Genomic DNA, 22815 nt, shown 5'->3' on the forward strand with positions numbered 1-22815 from the left:
AGCAAAGGTATGAATTTAAATTCCCAGGCTCAGTTTTTTTGAAGCTGTTGTGCAGGTTTCCTCTGAGGGCAAGGCCTGAGGGATCAGATACAGAGCCGTAGCTTTGTGAAAATAGCTTCAGAGGCATTTCCAAACCTGCTTGTACCCTTTTGCCCCCCTCTGGGAAAGCTGCAAGAGAATCATCTGCCACCCAAAGGGATGGTCCCCTTACCATCCTTACCAGCATGGGGGGTAGCCATGGTTCTCCAGAGCACAACAGGGAGAAAGCTGGAGAACAGTTTCTGAATGTCGCTTTTCCCGTCCGGTCAGGGAAAAGCAGGAGCACTGTGCTGCCCGAACCTCCTTCCCCCATGGTCCAGCTGGCCAGGGCTGATTTCCCCCAGGAGGGAGTCTCGGGCAGTGTGCTGCTCCTGCCATCCCCCAGCTGGCTGGAGTACACTTACTTGGAGGACCATGGAGGCAGGGGTGCGCTTGCACTTATGCGGTCCACATTTACAAAAAAAGCACTCCCTCTCCAGAAATTCCTGCATATGGGTCTCTACGTGGATGAAAAACAGCAGAATCTTGCAACTCTGTGTGGGCAACGATAAACAAAATACCTTATGGGCCACATGTAGAACCCCAATGGGCCACAGGTTGTCCACCACTGTTTGAAACTATCCTAAAGAAATTTGTTTAAATGGCATTCTTAATCAGAAAGAAAGTGCTACCAAACTCCTCTTGTGTTTTTCTAGCTCCCACTTTGAGAGTTTTCATTATTTTCCCATTATTTTGTTTTAATTTACATTACCTGCATTTTCAGCCTAACATATCTATTTATTTTCATTTATGTAGAACTCTTCAGGGATTTCAAAGTAACTTGCAAATTTGCATACATATCACTTTCCTCGTATTGCTGTTGGGGAACTGAGGCACAGAGCGGTTATATGATTTTTTTCCTACCATCATATAGTGGACAACTGACAGAACTGGCAATAGAAGTAATATCTTATAACTACCAGTCTTGTTCTTCATCTACAAGACTACGCTGCCTCCCCTGAAACATGATAATGTAGTGCAATCTAAATTATTTGAAACTTCCAGTTAGCAGAAACAGGTTCCTGATGTCCAGTGTGTCATTTTTAATTGCAAATAAAACATTTCCTGACCTCCCCAATTTTAAGTGGGCCCATGACATTTGGACATCTAGGCCAGTGGTTCCCAACCTTTGGAGGTTGCCGGGCGCCAGGGGGCGTGGCCGTTCGCCCGCCAGGGGGCGGCCCCCCCCCAAGTGACGCGCGCCCGGGGCCGGTGCCCCCCCCCAAGTGTCACGCGCCCGGGGCCGGTCCCCCCAAGTGCCACGTGCCCGGGGCCAGCAAGCGCCGCGCGCCCGGGGCCGGTGCTCCCCCCCTCTATGCGCCGCGCGCCCGGGGCCGGAGCTCCCCCTCAAGTGCTGCGCGCCCGGGGCCGGCGTCTCCTCCAAGCGCCGCGTGCCCAGAGCTCCCGGGGCCGGCGCTCACTGTGCGCCATGTGCCCGGGGCCGGCTCCGGCACCATGTGTGCGCCACGTGCCCAGGGCCAGGCCAGCCCCGAGCACTTGCTCACCTATAACCCTTTTAGAGGTAATATGACAGGTAGCTGCATTTTTGTAATTGAATCTTCTAATATGTCTGAATCTTTTTTGGCATGCACCCTGCAGTAGTAGATAACATTGTTGCCTGTATTCTCCTGGGTTACCTAGTGTTTCTGCCATCCTCTTGTTATGCTGCGATGAGAATCAAGAACACACCCAGCACTGGTCCCCATCTGTTGCAGCATCAGAATCAGTAGCAGAGCCTGAACTGTTTTGATTCAGTTGCCTTTTAGGAGAGGTTTTTAATGCAGTTCTTTTATGGACATTTCAAGCCACGCTGCAGGATTTTTCAGAGCTGTAAGTCAGAATTTGTGTGAATCATCTGTGTTTTGTGAGATACTAGTTATAAAGGGAATGAGGATTGTATTCTTTTAGAAGGAAATACGAATGCACTGCAAGACTCTGCTGGGAACAGATATCCTTAAGTCTGTATGAAAAATGCATGGTCCTTGCGTATTTTGTTTTTGGCATGTGTTGTGTCTTTTGCATGCATGACTGGCAGCATTCTCTTTTTAGAACATTTAATTTCAGTAGATATTTCAAGGCTTAACAATATGTTTTAACATTCTGCAAACAATTTTGTGGGTTTTTTTCCTTGCATAACTTTTCTCAGTGATTTCAAAAAAGATTAGCTTTGCGGGGGGGGGGGGGGGCGGAGTGTATATCTAATTTCTTCTTAAAACCATCTGGTCTCTGTGTAAGGCCGTGTCTGTCTTCTCAAACTGCCTGTGCAGGGGAAATTACAACTGCTACCCAGGTAGTGGCTGTTGCTAGTTAACAAAAAACAAAAATCCAGATTTTTTTTTGAGAGTTCCTTCATTTTAAATTTTATTTTCTTGATATTCATTTCTTCCCAATTTGAGATTTTGCTAACATTTGGCTTAGTAATGATTCACACTGTAGACCACTCTGATTTCTGCTGCATATGTTTCCCTTCTGTTTTTCTTTTGTCACCAGACTTAATGCTGAACACCCCAAGAATTGGTCTCTTGGACATTCATTGCCTTCTAAGGCTCACGCCTGGCTTCTCCCAGGATGAGCCTAAAATGTAACAATTGAAAGAGGTCTAATACGTTAGTGTTACTAGAGAGCATGTGTATAGAACTTCACATTATTTCGGTCAACGAAGCAAGATATTTTGGCAACATCTCTATGTGTTGCCGATGGATTACTGTGTTATGACTCTTACGACAGGCCATGTTTTCAGGTACATGGCAGGTCATGAGAGTATAAGATAAGCTGCCTTTGGAGAATTGTTTTCATTTTCAGATAGTTGCAGCCCCAGATGGGGTGAAAAGCCAAGAATGGTTGCAAAATGGAGACGGGACAGACTTAAGAGCTCCTAGGGGAGATGAAAAAAGTCTTTAGTGCCTGAAATGTGGCTGTTGAGGACCAGGGAGGTCTGTGGGAAGAGAAAATGACTGGAAAGTGGATGAAATGGACTCTGGTAGTGACATGTGACCAATTCCTTCTTTTCAAGGTGTTAACTTGATCAGCGAGTTGGCAAGAAACCCAGAAGGGGATGAGTCTTTTTATTTTTGTCTTGGTTTTATTGTTGAATGAGTTTTTCTGAGTTTTTCAGTGGCAGGGAGCAATGCTTCTCCACTGGAAGGTGGGTCACAGTACACAGGGGCAACCAACACCACTGTCATATGAAGACCTATGGCCTCTGGCTCCAATCTAAAGAATGAATAGGTGAGACCACAGTTTCTCCCTCTGGAATCCACTACGGTAGCCAGGATTGCATAGCGCACTACATTAAGAGCCCTCTTTCAAAGTCAAGGTCCTTGGCAAAAACAGGCTTGATATATGGCCACTGTTGCCATGTTCAGGGCATGCTACCAAACACTCTTCACCAAAGCTATTCCATATTGTCAAAGCAGGAGAAATTTCCAGCAACAGAACCAAAGCCTGACGGTGACAGTCAAACCAAATGCAGATTGAAACGTGAACTGGACAAGACTTGATGTAATTCACAGTCAATGTACAATAACCAGGTGTTGTGATATTATGGCCTTAATGAATACCAACATAGAGAGAGATTTTCAGGTTAGGATTTAGCTGAGGATTGCACCTGGATTTATCTATTATAGTTATGTTAAAATGGGAGAGCTGTGGATAAGATCAGGGTAAATTCAGAAACCTGATGAGTTGAGGGGCTTGGAGGAAATGTGGGTTGTGCCCTGATGTCTCAGCTCCGCATGGCACTGCCGCTTTGAAACGCTGCAGGGAACCCTGGGCCAGCTGGGGACCCTGGGCTGCACACTGCGTTTCAGAGCGGCAGCGCCGTGTGGAGCTCAGGGTCCGGCCCATGGTCTTATAGAGGCAGCAAGGGCGGGGAAGAGACTGGTTGACTAGTGTGTCAACTATTCGATAAACATTTGCTTATTGCAGGGCTACTCAACTTTGGAAGCCTCGGGGGCCACAATGGTAGAGAACATGCCAAGGGCCGCAACTTAAGTGTGGTTGCATATATATGCAAATAGCTTCTTTCACACTGATGGGCATGAATACAAAGATTAAGGCAGGACTATATGACATGCAGTCCCCATTTAAGTCAATTCTGCTGATATTAATAAAATGCAATATTTACCCGATTTCTACCCGTATGACCCGATTTCCACCCATTGCTTTTAATGAGCAATGTCAGTCCAGGAATTTAACTACTAAAACACATATCAACAGAAGACAACTATATTAACTACTTTTTTGTTTTGGCTCCCACCCGCAGGCCACATGTTGAGCCCCATGTAAACCCAAACCGCACCATGGACTGCAGAAATGGGCTGCGGGCAGTATGTTGAGTAGCCCTGGTGTATCGGATAGTCAACTAGTCGTTCACATCCCTACTTGAAGGGTGCTGCAACTTGCAGGGGCAAACTTCTCTTGTAATATATTATGGTGTGTGTTGCTGGAGAGAATAACTTTTGGGTCATTTTATTACCTTCATTTTTGTTTTAACGGGTTTGATTGATTTAATTTCCAAACCATGCCTGTTGGATGGGATCCAGGATGATGAGTAATATCTCCAATGATGATTAATAACCCCACTTGTCATTTTGCTCCTTTGGCTGATTGTCCTTATAGGTACAAGTTTTTAGGAATGGATTAATATTTTAGTCACCTGTTTCAGTTGGCTCTAGGACTGTCCCTGTGTTCAAGACCTCCTGAAGACAAGAAAAGATCCTACTACACAATCGGAAACACAGCTCTAAGCAATTGCTGTGGAATGGCATTAGGAGGCACGGTGTTGTTAGTGATACTACTCTTTTGATGTTTTTCCTAAATCTGAGACCATGACCACTAGTGTTAAAGGATCTGACAGAAGAGTACAGGGTGTGAACTGGGGGTTTTGAACAAATTCCAACCAGGATAACAAGTAAGCCTCTTAATTTTTAAAATCTCCTATTGTTTCAACCAGATGCTTTATTCCTCAAGTCTTTATAATAAGATCTGTGATAGGTAGTGTTACTGGTACAGAGTGGCTGCTGTATTTCCATGGAGGGCAAAGTTATGTGCTGATCCCATTATTGTTATTATTTATTATATTGTATTATATCAGCTCCAAGAGATTCCAGCAGATATCAGGGCTCCATTGTGCTGGCTGTTGTACAAAAGTATAGTCCATTTTGTGAAGAGCTTCCATTCTAAATGAAGACAAAGGATGAGGGAAAGGAAATAATATTATCCCTATTTTACAGACAGAGGGTAGAGAGACAACAGCTTAAGATACTTGCCCAAGGTCAGACAGGAAGTCTGTAGCAGAACTGGGAATGGAACCAGTGCCACTCCACTGTTTTAATCTCAAAACTGTTGTGTGCTGCATATAAAGTTTATACAATGGTTTGGGTTAGGGGTGTGAATGGCTAACCTGTGGGTCCTGCTGCGGGAAGGGATGCTCCTGCCTGGCCGGAGTAGCCCCCACCGGTGGCAAGGAAAGCGCTCTAGCCCATCTGTCGGGGACAAGGGGACAGCTCCAGCCGGCCTGGGCTGGAGTAACCTTCTGGCCTGCCCCAGTTCAATCGGTTAATCGGTTAAACATAATGTTTAACTGATTAACTAACTAAATGGGATTTTTGTCCCTAGTCTGGGCTTCTGAAGGATGAAGGGTGATAACGTTTGTTTTTATTGCATAGATCCATCAGTTGGAAAAAATAATAAAAATACCAGATCCTGTCACATAAGTTCTTATCTTCTGTCGGATCTAATCCTGGAAGGTTAGGATTTGTAGTCTATGGTTTTTTTTCCTCACACAGATGCAGCTTGAAGGGTTTGATGTCTTGTCGCTGATGTTCAGGCTGGTATAGCCCAAATACTGTAACTTTACTATGTCTTGCAGTTGCTCTGCTGAGAGCTTCTCTTTCCTGATTTGTTGAGATTGCTTGTTTGCTTTTTCAGCTACAACTGAACCATTACATACAAAGTGGGGGCTGGGGTGGTAGGGCAGTGAGAGTTTGAGAGAGAAGACATCCTTAATGGGATCTAGAATGGGCCTTACTGTGCTCCATGTCTCTTTGACCCAGATACTAGAAGAACAAGATGACTGTACACAAGACATGGCAAGAGACCAGTTTATAATATGATTATGTGTCTGGTGATGTAAGTGTACACAAAGCTATTCCAAACAGGTAACAAATTCTGTGCCCCAGAAAGTTTAGGTTCTGTGCGGAAAATGAGGATAAAACAGTGCAGCTCAGAAGCATGGTAGTGGGTGATCATTCTGCAGAGGACCTTCCCATGTGGCTCCATTAGTAATCCTTGATCTTCTTCCCACAGCATGTGTGCCTTTAGCTTCCCTGTCTTGAGGGCAGTTATTGCAAAATCTAGTTTTTTTTTCCTTATTCCTTTCTTAAATTTTAGTCACTTCCAATCATCATCTTCCCTATAAGATCAAGGGACAGTTGATCAGAATGATCTAATCTCCTACCTAGAGACTTTAATATATTTTATAGCAGGAAAACTCTCTCCTAATCATTAGGCTTATTCATAGCTATTCACTAAAAAGAATGTAAAAAGCAGGCAATGAGCTGTCTTCCTTAAACACTCCTGGCTAGAAAAAACATACATAACAGTCAAGGGTTTATGGGAGAGATGTTCTGCCTGAAGCAAATTTCACCTTTTAAAGACCGACAAGACATGGTAAATTCCTGCAGGATTTCTCAGTTAAAACTCGTGTTGACATCCAGTGGGAGGTGTTTTCTTTGACTAGAGGATTTGGTCCATAGAGAAAGAAGAAAATAAAGTATAAAGTGCTGCATATTTTCTTTAAATGGAAGCTAAAGTACTGAGATACTTTTCAAGTACTCCTGCTGTGACTCTCTCTGTCCAATCTATCTTCTCTATATTGGCCACCCATTACTACAGTGTCCTGAGTGTTTCTACTATGGTTGGACACCATTATCTTTTGTCAGGTTTAATGATTTCTTGCTGCCTGTAGTTTTGCTGTTTAACTATTTCCTGAAGCTCTACTTGGTTGAAAATATTGTTTTTCTTTACAGTTGCCTTATAGCTTGTCTTACCTAATCGACATAAGGGCTATGTCTAGACTACATTCCTCTTTTGAAAGAGGAATGTAAATGAAGCAAATCAAAAATGCAAATGAAGCGCTGATTTAAATATCCTGTGCTTAATTTGCATATTTGCATCCAAACGCTTTTTCGAAAAAGGGTTTTTTGAAAGTGAAAGCACAGTCTAGACTGTGTTCTTTTGAAAAACAAAAACCCTTTTTCAAAAGAACCTGTACTCCTCACTTCCCAACCATTTCCATGGGAGTGTTGCTGATGGATTCTTTACCAGGTGGTTAACCATGTGACTCAGAAGATAGAGCTAGTGTGTTCCCATAAAGCCTGGAAGTCAGGGTATCAAGAATGCCATATCCCTGAGGGTATGTCTACACTGCCACCTTAGTTCAAACTAGGAGGTTCTGCAAAGAGGTTTAATGGTAGTTCGAATTAGGAGCTTTAATTCAAACTACCTAGTCTGTGCCGCGTGTAGCCACGGGCAAGTAGTTTGAACTACGGGACATTTAAAAATGGTGGTGACTGGGAACATGCAAATGAAGCCCGGGATATTTAAATCCCGGGCTTCATTTGCAAGTTCGAATGCCTACATTCTTTTTCGAGCAGTGTCCCGTGGGTGCTCCACTGTAGGTGTCGGCTTGTCCCGGAGCCGCAGATCGGAGATCTTTCTAGCCGTAGTCTGCCGGACCACGCATGCGCGAAGTGCGGCTCGTGGATTTTTGCGCCGTTTGAGCAGCGCTGGTCCGGCTCCCGCCAGTTCCTCCTGACCGTCCTCGGCCGCGGACGGAATATTGTCTCTCTGGTGACTACTGTTTCCTACAGAGACAGAGAGACTTTATATGTTATTGTATATAGTTCTTCCATACAGTTACAAGTTATAGTTTTATCCTAGTCGTTAGTCAAAAAAAAAAACCAAAACAAAACCGCTGTGACCTGCGTTCACCCAGTCGCAGCACTTATTATAGGGACAGATCGCGATCACCAAGATCAACCCGCTCGGAGTACTCAATGAGATCCCGTCACTCCACATCCCCCCATCATCGCCATTTTTTGCCCTATCAACAAGGTCAGAAATACCAGTCTTCTTCTGATCCTTTAAGACCACCAACTCCCTCCGGGTCTACCTACCACGCCGAGCAACCTTTTCCCGCTCGGGATGTCGAACCTGACCGTTCACCGGCACAACAGTCCTCATCGTCCCCCGACGACGCAGTGTTTCAGGGCAACACTTCACCTTCTGATGACCTCCGTCAATTTCAGGAGTTGTTCCAAAGGGTGGCGGTCAGCCAAAATGTACAATTGGGTGACGTGGAGCAAAAGCAACATCATCTCCTTCGTAACATCAAACACACCCATCATCCAAAGATCTCCCTACCATTGGACGCAGCTATCCTTGAAATTGCGGACGACATCTGGCAATCCCCTGCATCTGTCCCTCCGACGAATAAAAAGGCGGATAAAAAGTACTTTGTTCCTGCCAAAGGAATGGAGTTCCTATTCATGCATCCGCAACCAAACTCCTTGGTGGTGGATGCAGTCCAGCAAAGAGCAAAGATGCCACAGTACAAGCCTACTGCTGCGGACCGAGATAGTAAGCGTCTTGATTTATTCGGACGTAAAATCTATTCCTCGGCAACTCTAACACTCAGAATGGCCAATTACTCCGCACTGTTGGCGAACCATAATTTTGATAACTACGCCAAGCTTGTACCTTTGCTACAACATATCCCAGAGTCAAAGCGGGACATCCTAAAAGCTGTGATAAAAGAAGGCTACGCAGCCTCAGGAACAGCCTTAAATATCGCTCTGGACACAGCTGACGCAGCAGCGCGCACGACAGCCACATCAGTTGTTATGCGCAGAGCATCCTGGCTGCAACAGTCTTCTGCTCCTAAAGACCTGTTTTCTAAGGTCGAGGACTTACCTTTCAACAGAAAGAACCTCTTCTCCGAGAAGACTGACCAACTCCTACACTCGGGGAAGGATTCCAGAACCACTCTAAAAACGCTCGGAATGTATACCCCTCCATACCGCAAAAAGCGATATACGACCTACCAGAGACAGAGGCCCCCCTTCCGGCAATCCCCTCAATATAGACCCCAGGACCAACAGAGGGGTAGGCAGCGGCAACAACGCAGACGCCCGCCGCCCAAAACGACTTCCCAGCAGGGTACCAGGCAGCAAGTTTGACGCGTCCCTCGAGGGGTTGAGAACCATTCCCGGCAATACCATTCCGAGTGCTTCGAAGGCGATATTTCATCACCGCCTCAGACTGTACCTCCATCGATGGGCCTACATCACCACCGACAAATGGGTCCTCGAAACAATTCGTCTCGGTTATACCATCCCATTCACGTCGCTTCCTCATCCATCCCCCCCTGCCCTGTCCCTTTTCAGGGACCCATCACGAGATTCTGCTCAGGCAGGAAGTCGACCGTTTTCTTACTGTCGGGGCAATAGAACGTGTTCCGGACGAATTCAAGGGCAGAGGGTTCTACTCCCGCTACTTCGTAACGGAAAAGAAGTCAGGGGGATGGAGGCCGATACTAGATCTCCGCAACCTCAACCGTTTCTTGCGAAAACAACGCTTTCGAATGGTTACCTTAACTACAATCATCCCAGCACTTCAGAATGGGGATTGGTTCACATCCCTCGATCTTCAGGACGCATATTTTCACATTGCGATCCACCCAGCACACAGACGATTTCTGCGCTTTCAAATCGGTACAGACCATTTCCAGTACAAGGTCCTGCCGTTCGGTCTCTCGTCGGCTCCGCGGGTTTTCTCCAAGACCCTGGCTGTGGTGACGGCATACCTACGTCACCTACACATAATGATTTTCCCTTACCTCGACGATTGCCTAATAAGAGCCCAGTCACTCCAGGAGTCGATCAACGCCACTCAGATAACACGCAGGCTCTTTCACGAGCTGGGACTCCTTCTCAACGTTCCAAAGTCATCACTGGAACCATGTCAAACAATACAATTCATAGGCGCCCGTCTCGACTCTACGACCGAACGCGCATCATTACCGATGGAAAGATTCTCCACGATGCAAGACTTGATTCAGATATTACTCATCAGCCCAAAGGTTCCCATACTAAGGTGCCTGCAGCTCATGGGTCACATGGCCTCCACAACGTACGTAGTGAAGCACGCAAGGTTACATTTGCGATGCATACAACATTGGATGGCTCGAATCTGCCCCCCCAACGTACGCGACGTCCACAGGACAATAACAGTCCCCACCCACGTCAAGAAATCACTTACTTGGTGGACAGTACCAAACAATCTATTGTTAGGAGTGCCCTTTCATCGCCCCCAACCGTCGATGCAATTGACAACGGATGCGTCACTCATCGGATGGGGTGCGCACCTCGGGCGCGAGCAAATACAAGGCCTATGGTTGCCAGACGAGTCGCTGATGCACATCAACTTTCTGGAGCTCAGGGCAGTGTACAGGGCATGTCAACACTTCCTTCCTGTCATTCAAGACCAGGTCATACAAGTCCTGACGGACAATATAACGACCGTCTATTATATAAACAAGCAAGGGGGCGCCATGTCTCACTCCCTGTGTGCGGAGGCGGTTCGCCTATGGAACATGTGCAATTGCCACAATATCTTTCTAGTCGCAGAATACCTCCCCGGTCAGCACAATGTAAGGGCGGACGCCCTCAGCAGGCATTTCTCTCCCAATCACGAATGGGAGCTACACCCGACCGTGACTGCGACGATATTCCAACGTTGGGGTTTCCCAATAGTGGACCTCTTTGCAACGTCTCGCAATACGAAATGTCCTCGGTATTGCTCGAGAGCGGGCATCGGACAGAATTCAGAGGGCGACGCTTTCCTATACAACTGGGGGCGTCACCTACTATATGCATTCCCACCCACACCTCTAATTCCACGGGTGGTAGAGAAAATAATTCGAGACAGGGCCACAGTAATCCTAATAGCCCCAGCCTGGTCCAGGCAAACATGGTACCCATACTTACATCGCATGTCGAGGTATCCTCCGTTTCCTCTGCCACCTCGACACGATCTCCTGTCGCAGAATCATCGCTCCCTGCTTCACCCGCAGGTGAATCATCTCGCGCTCACGGCATGGTACCTAGTTGGTTCCAACAATCAGAAGTGCTATGCTCACAGTCGGTCAAGCACATTCTGCTGAACAGTAGAAAACTCTCTACACGGTCTACTTACCTTTCTAAATGGTCACGTTTCTCATCGTGGTGTTCACAAAAGGACCTGGACCCAGTCTCCTCACCTTTACAATATATCCTGGACTATCTCATACACCTTAAGGAGTCAGGCCTCACCTGCACCTCCATCAGAGTTCACATTGCTGCAATTGCAGCCTTTCACCAGCGGATTAACGGATACTCACTATTTTCTCATCCAACAACTAAAAGGTTTTTGAAAGGAATGTCTAACCTTTACCCGCATTATACTCAACCAGCGGATCCTTGGGACCTTGAGTTGGTTCTCAATTCCCTAATGGCCAGACCGTTTGAACCGCTCGCGACATGTACCTTATACGACCTGTCCATGAAGGTCATTTTCTTACTAGCCATCACTTCCGCAAGGCGAGTGAGTGAACTAGCTGCGCTGTCAGCCTCTCCTCCATATACGATTTTTACGCACTAAGCAGTAATACTCCGAACATTACCGCGCTTTTGTCCCAAAGTGGTCTCTCAGTTTCACATTAACGAACCTATAATCCTCCCGGTATTCTACCCTAAACCACATGCGTCACCAGAGCATGTACGCCTACACACTTTGGACGTCAGACGGGCTCTCGCCTTTTACATCGAGAGGACCAAACCATTCCGTGCGACGGATGCATTATTAGTATCAATGACAGACCGTTCTAAGGGTCGCCCACTGTCCGCCCAGTGCATCTCTTCTTCCATCGTACAGTGCATAAGGTCATGTTACGAACTGCGTAAGAAACCACTGCCTTCAACTATGAGGGCTCATTCAACTCGGGCGGTCGCTACATCCACTGCTTTTCTCAAGGGAGTCCCCTTGATAGATATCTGCAGAGCTGCTACGTGGTCTTCCAATTTAACATTCGCCACACATTACGCTGTCCCAAACTTGCTAATACCTGATTCCACGGTGGCGACAGCGGTGTTATCCTCAGCTACGGCACGATAGCTCTGAACCCTCCTCCATTCGTGAGCTACTGCTGTACATTCACCTACAGTGGAGCACCCACGGGACACTGCTCGAAGAAGAAAAGGAAGTTACTCACCCTGTGCAGTAACGTTTGTTCTTCGAGATGCGTGTCCCGTGGGTGCTCCACGACCCGCCCGCCTCCTCTCTTCGGAATTTATTATTATTTGTCTTTCAGACTAAGAGGCAGGAGGAACTGGCGGGAGCCGGACCAGCGCTGCTCAAACGGCGCGAAAAGCCACGAGCCGCACTTCGCGCATGCATGGTCCGGCAGACTACGGCTAGAAAGATCTCCAATCTGCGGCGCCGGGACAAGCCGACACCTACAGTGGAGCACCCATGGGACACGCATCTCGAAGAACAAACGTTACTGCACAGGGTGAGTAACTTCCTTTTCGCCACCCTAGTTCGAACTAGGGTGGCAGTGTAGACATACCCTGAGATATTAAAAATCCCACAAGTCTCTTATAGCTTTTTCTTGATGCAATTCACATGTGGCCTGATTCCAGACAGTGAATTCAGTGTAAGTTGCTGGTGCTCAGCACCTGTCAGGATCAGTCTCAAGAAGAACAAGATCTTGGTGATTTGGAAGAGATTCTTTCCCTCTAGCATGTGCTGAGTCTGAAAGGGTTACCAGCATGAGAACATATAATACTCACCAAACTATTTTGGTCATCCATTGTCTGGAAAATACCTTGTCATTACTGTTCTAATGTGGTTCTGCTTTTCAGGTGCAAGGTCAGAAGACTTGAGGGGCTCTCTGTTAACAGAGGCTCTAAGCAAGTAAAGCAGTAGCCACCTATGCTGTACATGGTACAGGAATAGGTGTGGGAGTACATAACTAGCTTCATTTTCTATGTCCATTTAATCTTCTGCCTATTTGCTTAGTATGCCTAAAAAGGTGCCTTTAAATAGCAGTTGTGGTGAGGATTTTCTGATGAGAATGCTTATCCTTCAGGAACTGTACAGAGGGCACTGAATAGTCCCTATATAGGGGATTTTCAAGCACCAAGATAGGGGTTAGATTTGAGCCTGCAACACAGAGATGAAGGTCTCCATGGCTATGTCTAGACTGCAAGCCTCTTTCGAAAGAGGCTCTTTCGAAAGATACTTTCGAAAGAGCCTCTTTCGAAAGAGAGCATCTAGACTGCACACGGAACTTTCGGAAGAGCAAGCCGCTTTTTCGAAAGAAAGCACCCAGTGAGTCTGGATGCTCTCTTTTGAAGAAGCCCTATTTACATTCAAGAACGCCTTCTTTCGAAAGAAGCACTTTCGAAAGAAGGCGTTCTTCCTCGTGAAATGAGGTTTACCGCCGTCGAAAGAAAAGCCGCGTTCTTTCGATTTAGTTTCGAAAGAACGTGGCTGCAGTCTAGACGCAGGTGAAGTTTTTTCGGAAAAAGGCTACTTTTCCCGAAAAAACCCCTGAGTCTGGACACAGCCCATGTCTCGTTTCCACCAGCTCCCAATATCCAATTCCACTTGATGGTTTCTTTTATTTTGAACATCCTTGGAAAAAACAACGAGAAATCAGAATTAAATCAGTCATGCCTTGTGAAATACAAACCTGGCTACTGGGAATGTAACAAGTATTATGCATCTGTCACTGCCCACTCATTGAGTCATACTGAGACTTAGAAACCAAAATCCTAAAGTCTCATAGTGTAATTTATCACTCTGTCTTGCAGATCACACACTTGTGTTAGATTAACTGAAGTGGAGAGGGAATGAGTAACCATACTTACAAAGAACAAAATAATACAGCAAGGTTCAGTGCTGTGTTCAGAATGGAAACCAACAAATATGAGTAGAAGGCTCTCTCCATTTCAACCTCCCTGCACTTTTACTTACAGTATTAAGCATGGTACAATCATAGATAGATATATATATATATTTTTGGTATAGTTAAAAAAAAAAACCAACCTTGTCCATGACCAAACTTGATATTCTAAATCAGTGGTTCTCAACCTTTCCAGAGTACTGTACCCCTTTCAGGAGCCTGATTTGTCTTGTGTAGCCCCAAGTTTCACCTTATTTAAAAGCTACTTACAAAATGAGATATAAACATACAAAAGTATCACAGCAAACTGTTACTGAAATCCTTTTTGTCTGTATGAAATATTAGTGTGTACTGACTTTCTTGGTGCTTTTTATGTAGCCTATTGTAAAACTAGACAAGTATCTAAATAAGATGATGTACCCTCTGGAAGACCTCTGCATACCCCCAGGGTACGTACAGCCCAGGTTGAGAATCACTGTTCTAAATGGCCTATAAATGTAGTAACTCTTTGTATCTTAATCTGAAAATAGAGCTATCTGCAAACCATTAGGTTAAAATGTGATGGGTCACTTCATGTTGAAGAAGCACCCCAGATATTGTTAGGTAGTGGATTAAATGTGGATAATTGTCTTGGCACCTCTGACCCCAGTAAATCAGAAAGCACTGGGTACAGGCAGCCATTAAATCATCTCTATCAATTGCCCAAAATTCTAAGATTTATTCTCAAAATCATCCACATTTTGGCTCAACAACGAAAAGGAAAAGCAAAAACATAGTGTTGTGTCTAGAAGCCATGATTTCTATGTGCAGGACTCTTAATGACACAGATTTAGAATCATGATGTAGAATCATGTCTGATTTTTAACTTGAACTGTAGTCATTGGCTGAGGTTTGCAGGGTTTCTAAAAGGTTATCTTGGAAAAGAAAAGTCCCTCCATCATGACAGATTTGCAGAAACATACCTCATGTCTAAAGAACTTAGCCAGGTCTACACTAGGGGGAAGTGTCGAACTTAGGTACACAAATCCAGCTTCGTGAATAGTGTAGTAGGTGGAGTTGACCTACCTTAGTTCAATAGTGATAGAGATGCAGCCGTATTAGTCTGGTCTAGCTGAAACAAAAGACAGGACTATGCAGCACTTTCAAGACTAACAAGATGGTTTATTGGGTGATGAGCTTTCGTGGGCCAGACCCACTCCCTCAGATCAAGTTGTGGAAGAAAATTGACACGACCATGTATACCAAAGTGATACAATTAAAAAAAAAAGTGAACACATATAAAATTGACAAATCAGATTTTAGAATGGGGTGGGGAGGTGAGGGGGGAAGGTTAGTGTCTGTGAGGTAATGACATTAGGGGTGATAATTGGGAAAGCGATCACCCATTACAAAGGCATTGGAACAACGTTGCCTAGGGAAGTTGTGGAAGCTCCATCATTGAAGGTTTTAAGAACAGGTTAGACCAGCGCTGGGCAAATAGTTTTAATGCGGGGGGTGGGGGGGCACTCTAAACATTTTGTAAGTGGTCAAGTACTGCACTCTTCTATGATATTAATGGAGGAGATAATGGGTGTGGGAAGGAGGTTGGGATGGAGATTGGGTGCAGAAGGCTCTTAGGGTAGAAGATTGGGTTGCAGGAGGGGGTGTGGGGTTTGGGAGGGACTTTGGATGAAGTAGGCGGTTGTGACCTAGGGCAAAGGATTGGTGTGCAGGAGAGGGTGCATAACCTGGGAGGGTGTTATCACCAGGGGCAGGAGTGCAGGAGGGGGTGCAGAGGGTTTAGATTGTGACATAGTGCAGGAGGGGATTGTGACTCAGGAGAGGGGTTTGGGGGTACAGGCTCTGGGAGGGGGTTGTGACTTGATGCAGAGATATAGGAGGGAGGGCAGAGGGGAGGAGTGCCAGTTGCAGGCTCTGGCTGGGAGGTGCTTACCTTAGGTGGCTCATGGCCAGCAGCTAGGCAGGACCCTTGGGCCGGCCCCTACTTGCTGTGGTGCTACATACCACTCAAAGCTGATGACTGGTGAGGCCATGTGAGTCTCGGGGGGAGAGGGAGGCTTCTGTGTGCTGCTTGCGCCATAAGAATGGTCCTGTCAGCTCCCATTGGCTGGAAAAAAATAGCTTTCAGAGAGGTGGTAAGTATAAGATGCACAATACCCTAATGTGGGATTTTGTCCTGTGCAATGTATGCCCACCAAGATTTACCAGTTTTGAATCTCCTTACCTTGTGGAAGCAGAGAGGACAGTGTGTCCCGCCAATATAAATAGGAGTACAAAGTTCATATTAAGTGCCACATGATAGCAAATTTCCATGAAAATTTGAATTAATATTTTGTGTAGAGTTGCTGAAATGTGACATTCCACTACAGTCTGGATTTGGATGGTACAAAATGGCTAGAACCGAAACACTTGTATCCTACCGAACAAATATATAGTATTGAAGGAGTTTCATTTCATTACACATTCAGTGTTTGTGCAACTCCATTTGGGGTTTGAATGCAGAATCTCTTATGCACAGCAGACACTTTATCATGTACGGTACAAGAGTTACCCTGTTAGGGTTGCCAAGTGTCCGCTATTGAACCGGACAGCCTGGTATTTTCGCCTCCTATCCGGTTAAAAAAATTCAGAAAACACCGGACACCTAAAATGTCTGGTACTTTCTGACTTTTTTTCCCGGCCAGGAGGCGAAAATCCTGGGCTGCCCGGTTCAATACGGAGACAGCCTAGCAACCCTAGTGCTTACGGGGTTCGCAAGGGAGCTGTCCAGCCCAGCAGACAGGCAAGATGGCGGGCGGCCATCAGCAGCCTGTTAGGGCCAAAAAGCCTCACCACGCAGTTTTTTAAGGGGCCACGGTTTTTTTCTCTCAACAAACCTTTTCATGGCATTTTTTGTTGTTGTTCGGTATTTTTTCTGAAATCATCTGGCAACCCTATACTGCAGAAAAAAACTGACAGTTCTGCTGTTACACCAGCCCTGGGGAGGCGTGCAGGGGACTCTAACAGGAATATTAAAAAGGCATAGTCGTTAAGAGTGTGTCTCAGAAGTTTCTTTGTGCTTAAAAAATGGTGATTTGGATTTAGGATGATTGTGTATTCTGGGACGAAACCAATTGTTACTCTGCTCATTTTGCCACACACTTTCGTTGCAAAAAGAAAACAAAAAACAAACTTTCCCAGTAAAAACCAAAACCACCTCCAAACTCAAAAAAGGCCAAAGTTAATTTGTAATGAAAAACTGTTTAATCATAAGTTAAGTTTGTATGAACTGTGCAAAAAAAAAAAAATAAAGCTATTGGATGTGGTTCAAATGCAAGTGTTGCTCTTAGTGATGAATTGAAAAGAGACTCTCTGATTTTCCAAAAGGGTGCCAATTGTGATGGTGGCTTTTGTGCTGTGGACACTTCTCCATAAGGAACCAAATGGAGGCCAACCAAACAGCCACTACTAACATGCCCTGCATTTGAACTACATCTGAGGGAGAGGGAGCATGTAATTCCACATCAGGAAAAACACTTATTTGTTCAGCCTAGGGTCAAAAGCTCAAACTGCAGTCAGATATCTTATTACCAAACATCTGTTCATAAAGTTGAATAAGTCCGCTCTGAGCGGTATAGTGTGAGTTGCATATTACCCACCTCTCTGATCAAAAGGATGATAAACTTGAGTCTTATAGAAAACATTTAATTATTAATTTAAAAACGGTATTAGTCTAAATTATGAGACTGGAAAATAGAACAGGCAGCAGGGGGTGGAATTTAATTGCAGTTTGTTTTCATTAATTAAGAATGACTATGCATACTTGATCAAGTGAAGAGGAACCATGAGACAATTGAGTGCTCCTCTCTAATTTGTGATTGTACAAGGGTTATTTTCCCAACTCCATGCTGCGTCTGTCTTCTCTCTCCAATAATGTTACATGTTTTCAGATAATCTGTATTTTCTCTTAATTGCTTTAAATATTGCATATAAATAACAACAGTGTCACTGCCAGAGGCAAGATCTTTGTGCTAGTGAACAACTGTGTTTATCCCAAATATAATCTTCTATGCATTTCAGTGGAACCTAACTCCATTAATCTCCTTTGAAAGTTCTAGCATAAGTAGCATAAGGCTCTGGGTTCTCAGTCTCAAGGAGATGAGGCTTAGGCCCCTGCTGTAAGCACTCCTTTCTCCCATCTTATTCAAGCAAATCTGCCATTGACTTCAAAGGTAGAGAGTGCTGAAGAGGTCCCTTGTACTGCAGCAGTTGTTAAAGCTTACTTGTGAAGTAGTGTGTGGTAGGCTGCTGGATACTTCAGGAACTAAATGTGGACTAGAACAATAGGAATGCCTAAAGCAAAGCAGGAGGAAGGAAATAAGTCTAAGTATTTATTTTCCTTTTCTCCCCTTCCAGGATCTTAGCTCATTTGCCATGCCATTCCTGGATGGAGATGTGGAGAGCTCAGACAAAAATGCTCCTCGAAAGGTAGGATATTTCAGAGGTTTCATCCTCCTTGTAATGTCATAGTGCTTGTGTTAGTATAAACACATTTTATTTTTCTCATGTTTGCAGAGGATGAGAGTCTTGAGGCCAGTTTCTTCTCTGCTGTAGCTCCTCAGCATCTGTGGAATTAGATCAAGAATAATGTGATACTTCCTTATAGTCTTCACTAGGGATGTGAAAGACTAGTCAAGCAGTTGACTATCTGATAAGCAAATGCCGCCGCTGGGCTCCCTGCAGCGTCTCAAAACGGCAGCACAGAACTCAGGGTCAGCTGGGGAATCTCCAGCTGATCCTGGGCTCCATGGGGCGCTGCCGCTTTGAAACGCCACGGGGAGCATGGGGCCAGTGGGGGGACTGCCCTCAGTGCTTTTTGCCTTTGGAAAAAAAAAAAGCCTCAGTGCTTTTGCCCTGGGGCTGTTGCTACACTTCAAAGGCAGAGGCACCCTTATTGACTAATCAAATAGTTGATGCAAATTGCATCAACTATTCGTTAGTCAATTAATCAAAATTTAGCATCCTTAGTCCTCACTGCAGCATTCTTGCTTTAAATGCTGTAAATTAAATTTACATTTCATGCAGTAACACTCCTCACTGAATTACAATAGTTATCTCTAGGAATATGGTTAGCTACTGTGATTCACTCAGAGGCATTACAGTGTGATATTCTAGGTGAACAGATGTCTTTGGGTGTCAGTCTGTTCCCTGGAAACAACTCCCAGACTCTGGCCAGTGAGTCTTTTGGCATCTTTATGGTCTTTTTGATCTGTTTATTTCCAGATTGGCAAAATAAGCTGTAAAATTTAACTGGGGCCAAGGAAATAGGTTCTTCATGCTTAATAGCTCAGGCACTCTCCCTTAATCCCTCTGGGGGTATCTTATCGGAAGCCATTCCTTTCCTTCCTGCTTGTTTTTTCAGAAGCCTGCTGTTAAATTAAACCAAACATATACATTTGGCAAGCATCTCTTACCAACAGTCAGACAAATACATAGAAAAACAACACTCAAAACTTGTTCCAGAGCAGCTCCGTGTCCTTTCCATCACAATTGGTGCCAGTGTGGTCTCTTGGCTCCCAAATTCTTGGACTCACAGCTGCAGTAAAGTTTGGGAGATGTTGTCACTCATTCTGATCTCATTCTGACATGTCTATTGTAGGAGTGCAGTATGGGTGGGAAAGGGGCATGCTGTTTAGTCTAGCTAGTGAAGAATAGACCTCCCTGAAAAAAGTACCAACTCCGCCTATATTGCAAAATGATCCAGCCTAACTTACAATAATACTTAAGCAAAGAATATGAATTCTGTGGTAAAATGATGCTTCTTACTGTCTGTTTATCCAAGTGTCTGTATTTTGTGGCTCAAGGCAGGTGAACGATGAATTTTTGCCCTAGTGAAGTTAATATGTGTCTAGACGTGGCTCTTAAATACATTGGCATTTGTTAGCATTTTTTCTCTATTACTTTTCACCTCAGAGTAAAAGATAATCATGTTAGAAGCTCTTGTAATCTGTCAGGAGTTCAGTATCTTCACATCACAAGTGGTGTTCTTTGCTGTGTTGGAACTCCTATTGTGAAGCAAGAGTCAGAGACGTATGGAGGAGAACTTGTGTAAACACAGGATGGGGAAAAAATGTACAAAGTCACTCGTACAAAAATGTAGTCTGTCTTGTTTGTCTATCGATTAGCACTGGCATCTTTGTGCAGAATTCTATTATGGTAAAGGTAGGGATGTAAGTGGCTAGCTGACTATCCGATAAGCATAAGCTTAATCCAGTGTGACTAGTTGCTTCTGCCCCCTGCTCTCCGCTTGCTGCCTCTATCAGAGAGTGACAGCAACGTGAGGGAGCAGGAGCCAGTGCTCGGGAGAGTCGGCTTAAAAGCCAGTTCCCCCCAGCACTGTCTCTGCAGGGGGCATGGGAGGTAGAGGCACAGCGGGAAAAGGCGCGAGCAGTCTCTGCTCATGCTGGCTCATGAAGCAGTCTCTGCTCATGCTGGTTCTGCTGCAAGCCTGCTTTTGAAATGTACAGGAGCCCCAGTGGGGCTCTTGTACATTTCAAAAGCAAAAGCCCCACGCTCCCTGCACTTAAACTGTGAACTATGTCTGTTTGCCTGGCCTGTGCTGCATGGGCTTACTAACTGTTGAACTGTATTTGTTTGCCTGCCCTGCCCTGCACCAGGGTATGGGCTTACTAACTGTATTTGTTTGCCTTCCCTGCCCTGCACTAGGGCCTGGGCCCACTTAAAGACTAACACTGGTAGGAAAAATTCAGGCATATGAAAAATGTCAAAAGAGCACTTCAAAGAGGTACCATCTAGCCTTGGGAGTGGGTAAAGCCACAAGAGAAAATGTATTAATTATTTCAGGATTGACTCTCATGTAGTTTTCCCCATAATCAGGTGGGAAAAGAAGACTGTAGATGGAGAAAGTATTTTCTGGCTAAAAATTGCTACCTTTCACTAGGGATGTTAAGTTTAGATTAATTAACTAATCGAATAGTCGATGGGGCTCTTGAACATTTCAAATTCTGAGGCACAGCAGGGAATGCGTGACCAGAGCCCCATCCACTATGCCTTTGTATCAGAGGCAGCAGCACGGGGACTGGGGAAGCCAGCTTTTAAGTTGGCTTCCTGCACGCATTGGCTCTTGCCTTCCTCCCTCCACCCTTCATCTGCTGCTTCTGATAGAGAGGCAGCAGCGTGGGACGGCCTCTCTGCCCTGCTCCCCCTGTGAAATGGCTGAAATTCTCAGCGGTTACATGATTATTTAATCACATTTGAACATCTCTATTAGGAAGTTTTTCCTAATGTCCAACCTAACGTGCCCTTGCTACAATTTAAGCTCATTGCTTCTTGTCCTATCCTGAGGTAAAAGACATTTTTTCTCCCTCTTCTGAGTAACAATGTTTTATGTAGTTGAAAACTGTTACTTTCCCCTTTGATCCTCTGTACTAGACTAAACAAACCCAGTTTTTGCCATCTTCCCTCATAGGTCATGTTTGCTAGATCTTATACATTTGTGTTGTTATTCTCTGGACTTTTTTTAGTTTGTCCACATCTTTCATTAAATGTTGCACCCAGAATTGGACATAATACTCCACTGAGGCCTACTCGGCCTGGAGTAGGATGGAAGAACTACTTATCATGTCTTGGTTAAAATACTCCTGTTATTACAGCCCAGAATGATGTTTGCTTTTTTTTCCCCCAAGCATTACCCAGTTAACTCATAGTCAGGTCATGACTATGACTCCCAGAACTTTTTCCCAGTAATCCTTCCTAAATGATCATTTCCTATTTTATGTGTGTGCAATTGTTCATTCCTAAATGGATTAATTTGTCTTTAACCTTACTGAATTTTTTCCTCCTACTTTCAGTTTGTCCATATAATTTTATCCATTTTGTCCAAATCATCTTGCATTTTAACCCTATCCTTCAAAGCACTTCCATACTCCAGCTCTCCATCAACCACAAACTTTGTAAGTGTACGCTCTTCTATGCCATTATCTAAATCGTTGATAAAGCTATTGAACAGAACCAGATTCACAGCTGACTCTGTGGGAACCTACTTAATATGCCCTTCTAGCATGGCTGTGTATCATTGATAACGACTCTATGGGAAGGTGAAGCAAAATGCAGGACAATGTAGCACTTTAAAGACTAACAAGATGGTTTATTAGATGATGAGCTTTCGTGGGCCAGACCCACTTCCTCAGATCAAATAGTGGAAGAAAATAGTCACAACCATATATACCAAAGGATACAATTAAAAAACAAAAAGACTAACCCCAGACTAACACGGCTACATTTCTATCACTATTCTATGGAAAGGGTTTTCCATCTAGTTGTGCACCCACCTTAGAGTAGTTCCATTCTAGGCTATGGATGTAAGCGAGTAGTCCAGTAATCAACTACCTGATAAGGCTAAACTTATCAAGTAGTCAAGTGGAGTACTTGACCACTTGCTTTCCCGCCCCGGCCAGTGGGGTAGGGGAGGGGAGGCTGCCATGAAGCAGTCTTTGCCTGCGGTGGGCTGAGGCTTCTCCGGCAGCAGTCCCTGTTCACAGTGGCCTGGGCTGCTGGAGCAGACCCTGCCCATGACCAGAGGCTATTGGAGGCTGGCAGCTCTTACTACATTTAAAATGCAAAGGCCTCAGCCTCTAGTGTACTTCCAGCCCCTGTTGGCTCTGGGAACTGAGAACAGAAGCATAACCCAAATCATCACATTGAAGTGCAGAGCACTCTCACTAGGC

At 45.0% G+C, this 22815-nt stretch overlaps 1 protein-coding gene across 12 annotated transcripts in view; it reads left to right on the forward strand.

Moving 5' to 3' along the window:
• Window positions 1–22815, forward strand: part of PRKAG2 (protein kinase AMP-activated non-catalytic subunit gamma 2) — a 387855-nt gene that overhangs the window by 71539 nt on the left and 293501 nt on the right. For 11 of the 12 annotated variants that reach the window (XR_012902124.2, XR_012902125.2, XR_012902126.2 and 8 more), the window contains exon 2: window positions 18485–18556. The exons of the other annotated variant lie outside the window; for it this stretch is intronic. Coding sequence is in view for 8 of the 11 variants with exons in the window: in XM_075922807.2 (XP_075778922.1) it covers window positions 18485–18556 (72 nt within the window). In the remaining 3 variants the exon portion in view is untranslated. The remainder of the gene's footprint in view (window positions 1–18484; window positions 18557–22815) is intronic. 12 annotated transcript variants of the gene reach the window in all.

Source organism: Pelodiscus sinensis, chromosome 2 (genome assembly GCF_052426305.1).
Source record: "Pelodiscus sinensis isolate ZL-2025 chromosome 2, ASM5242630v1, whole genome shotgun sequence".
NCBI lineage: Eukaryota > Metazoa > Chordata > Testudines > Trionychidae > Pelodiscus > Pelodiscus sinensis.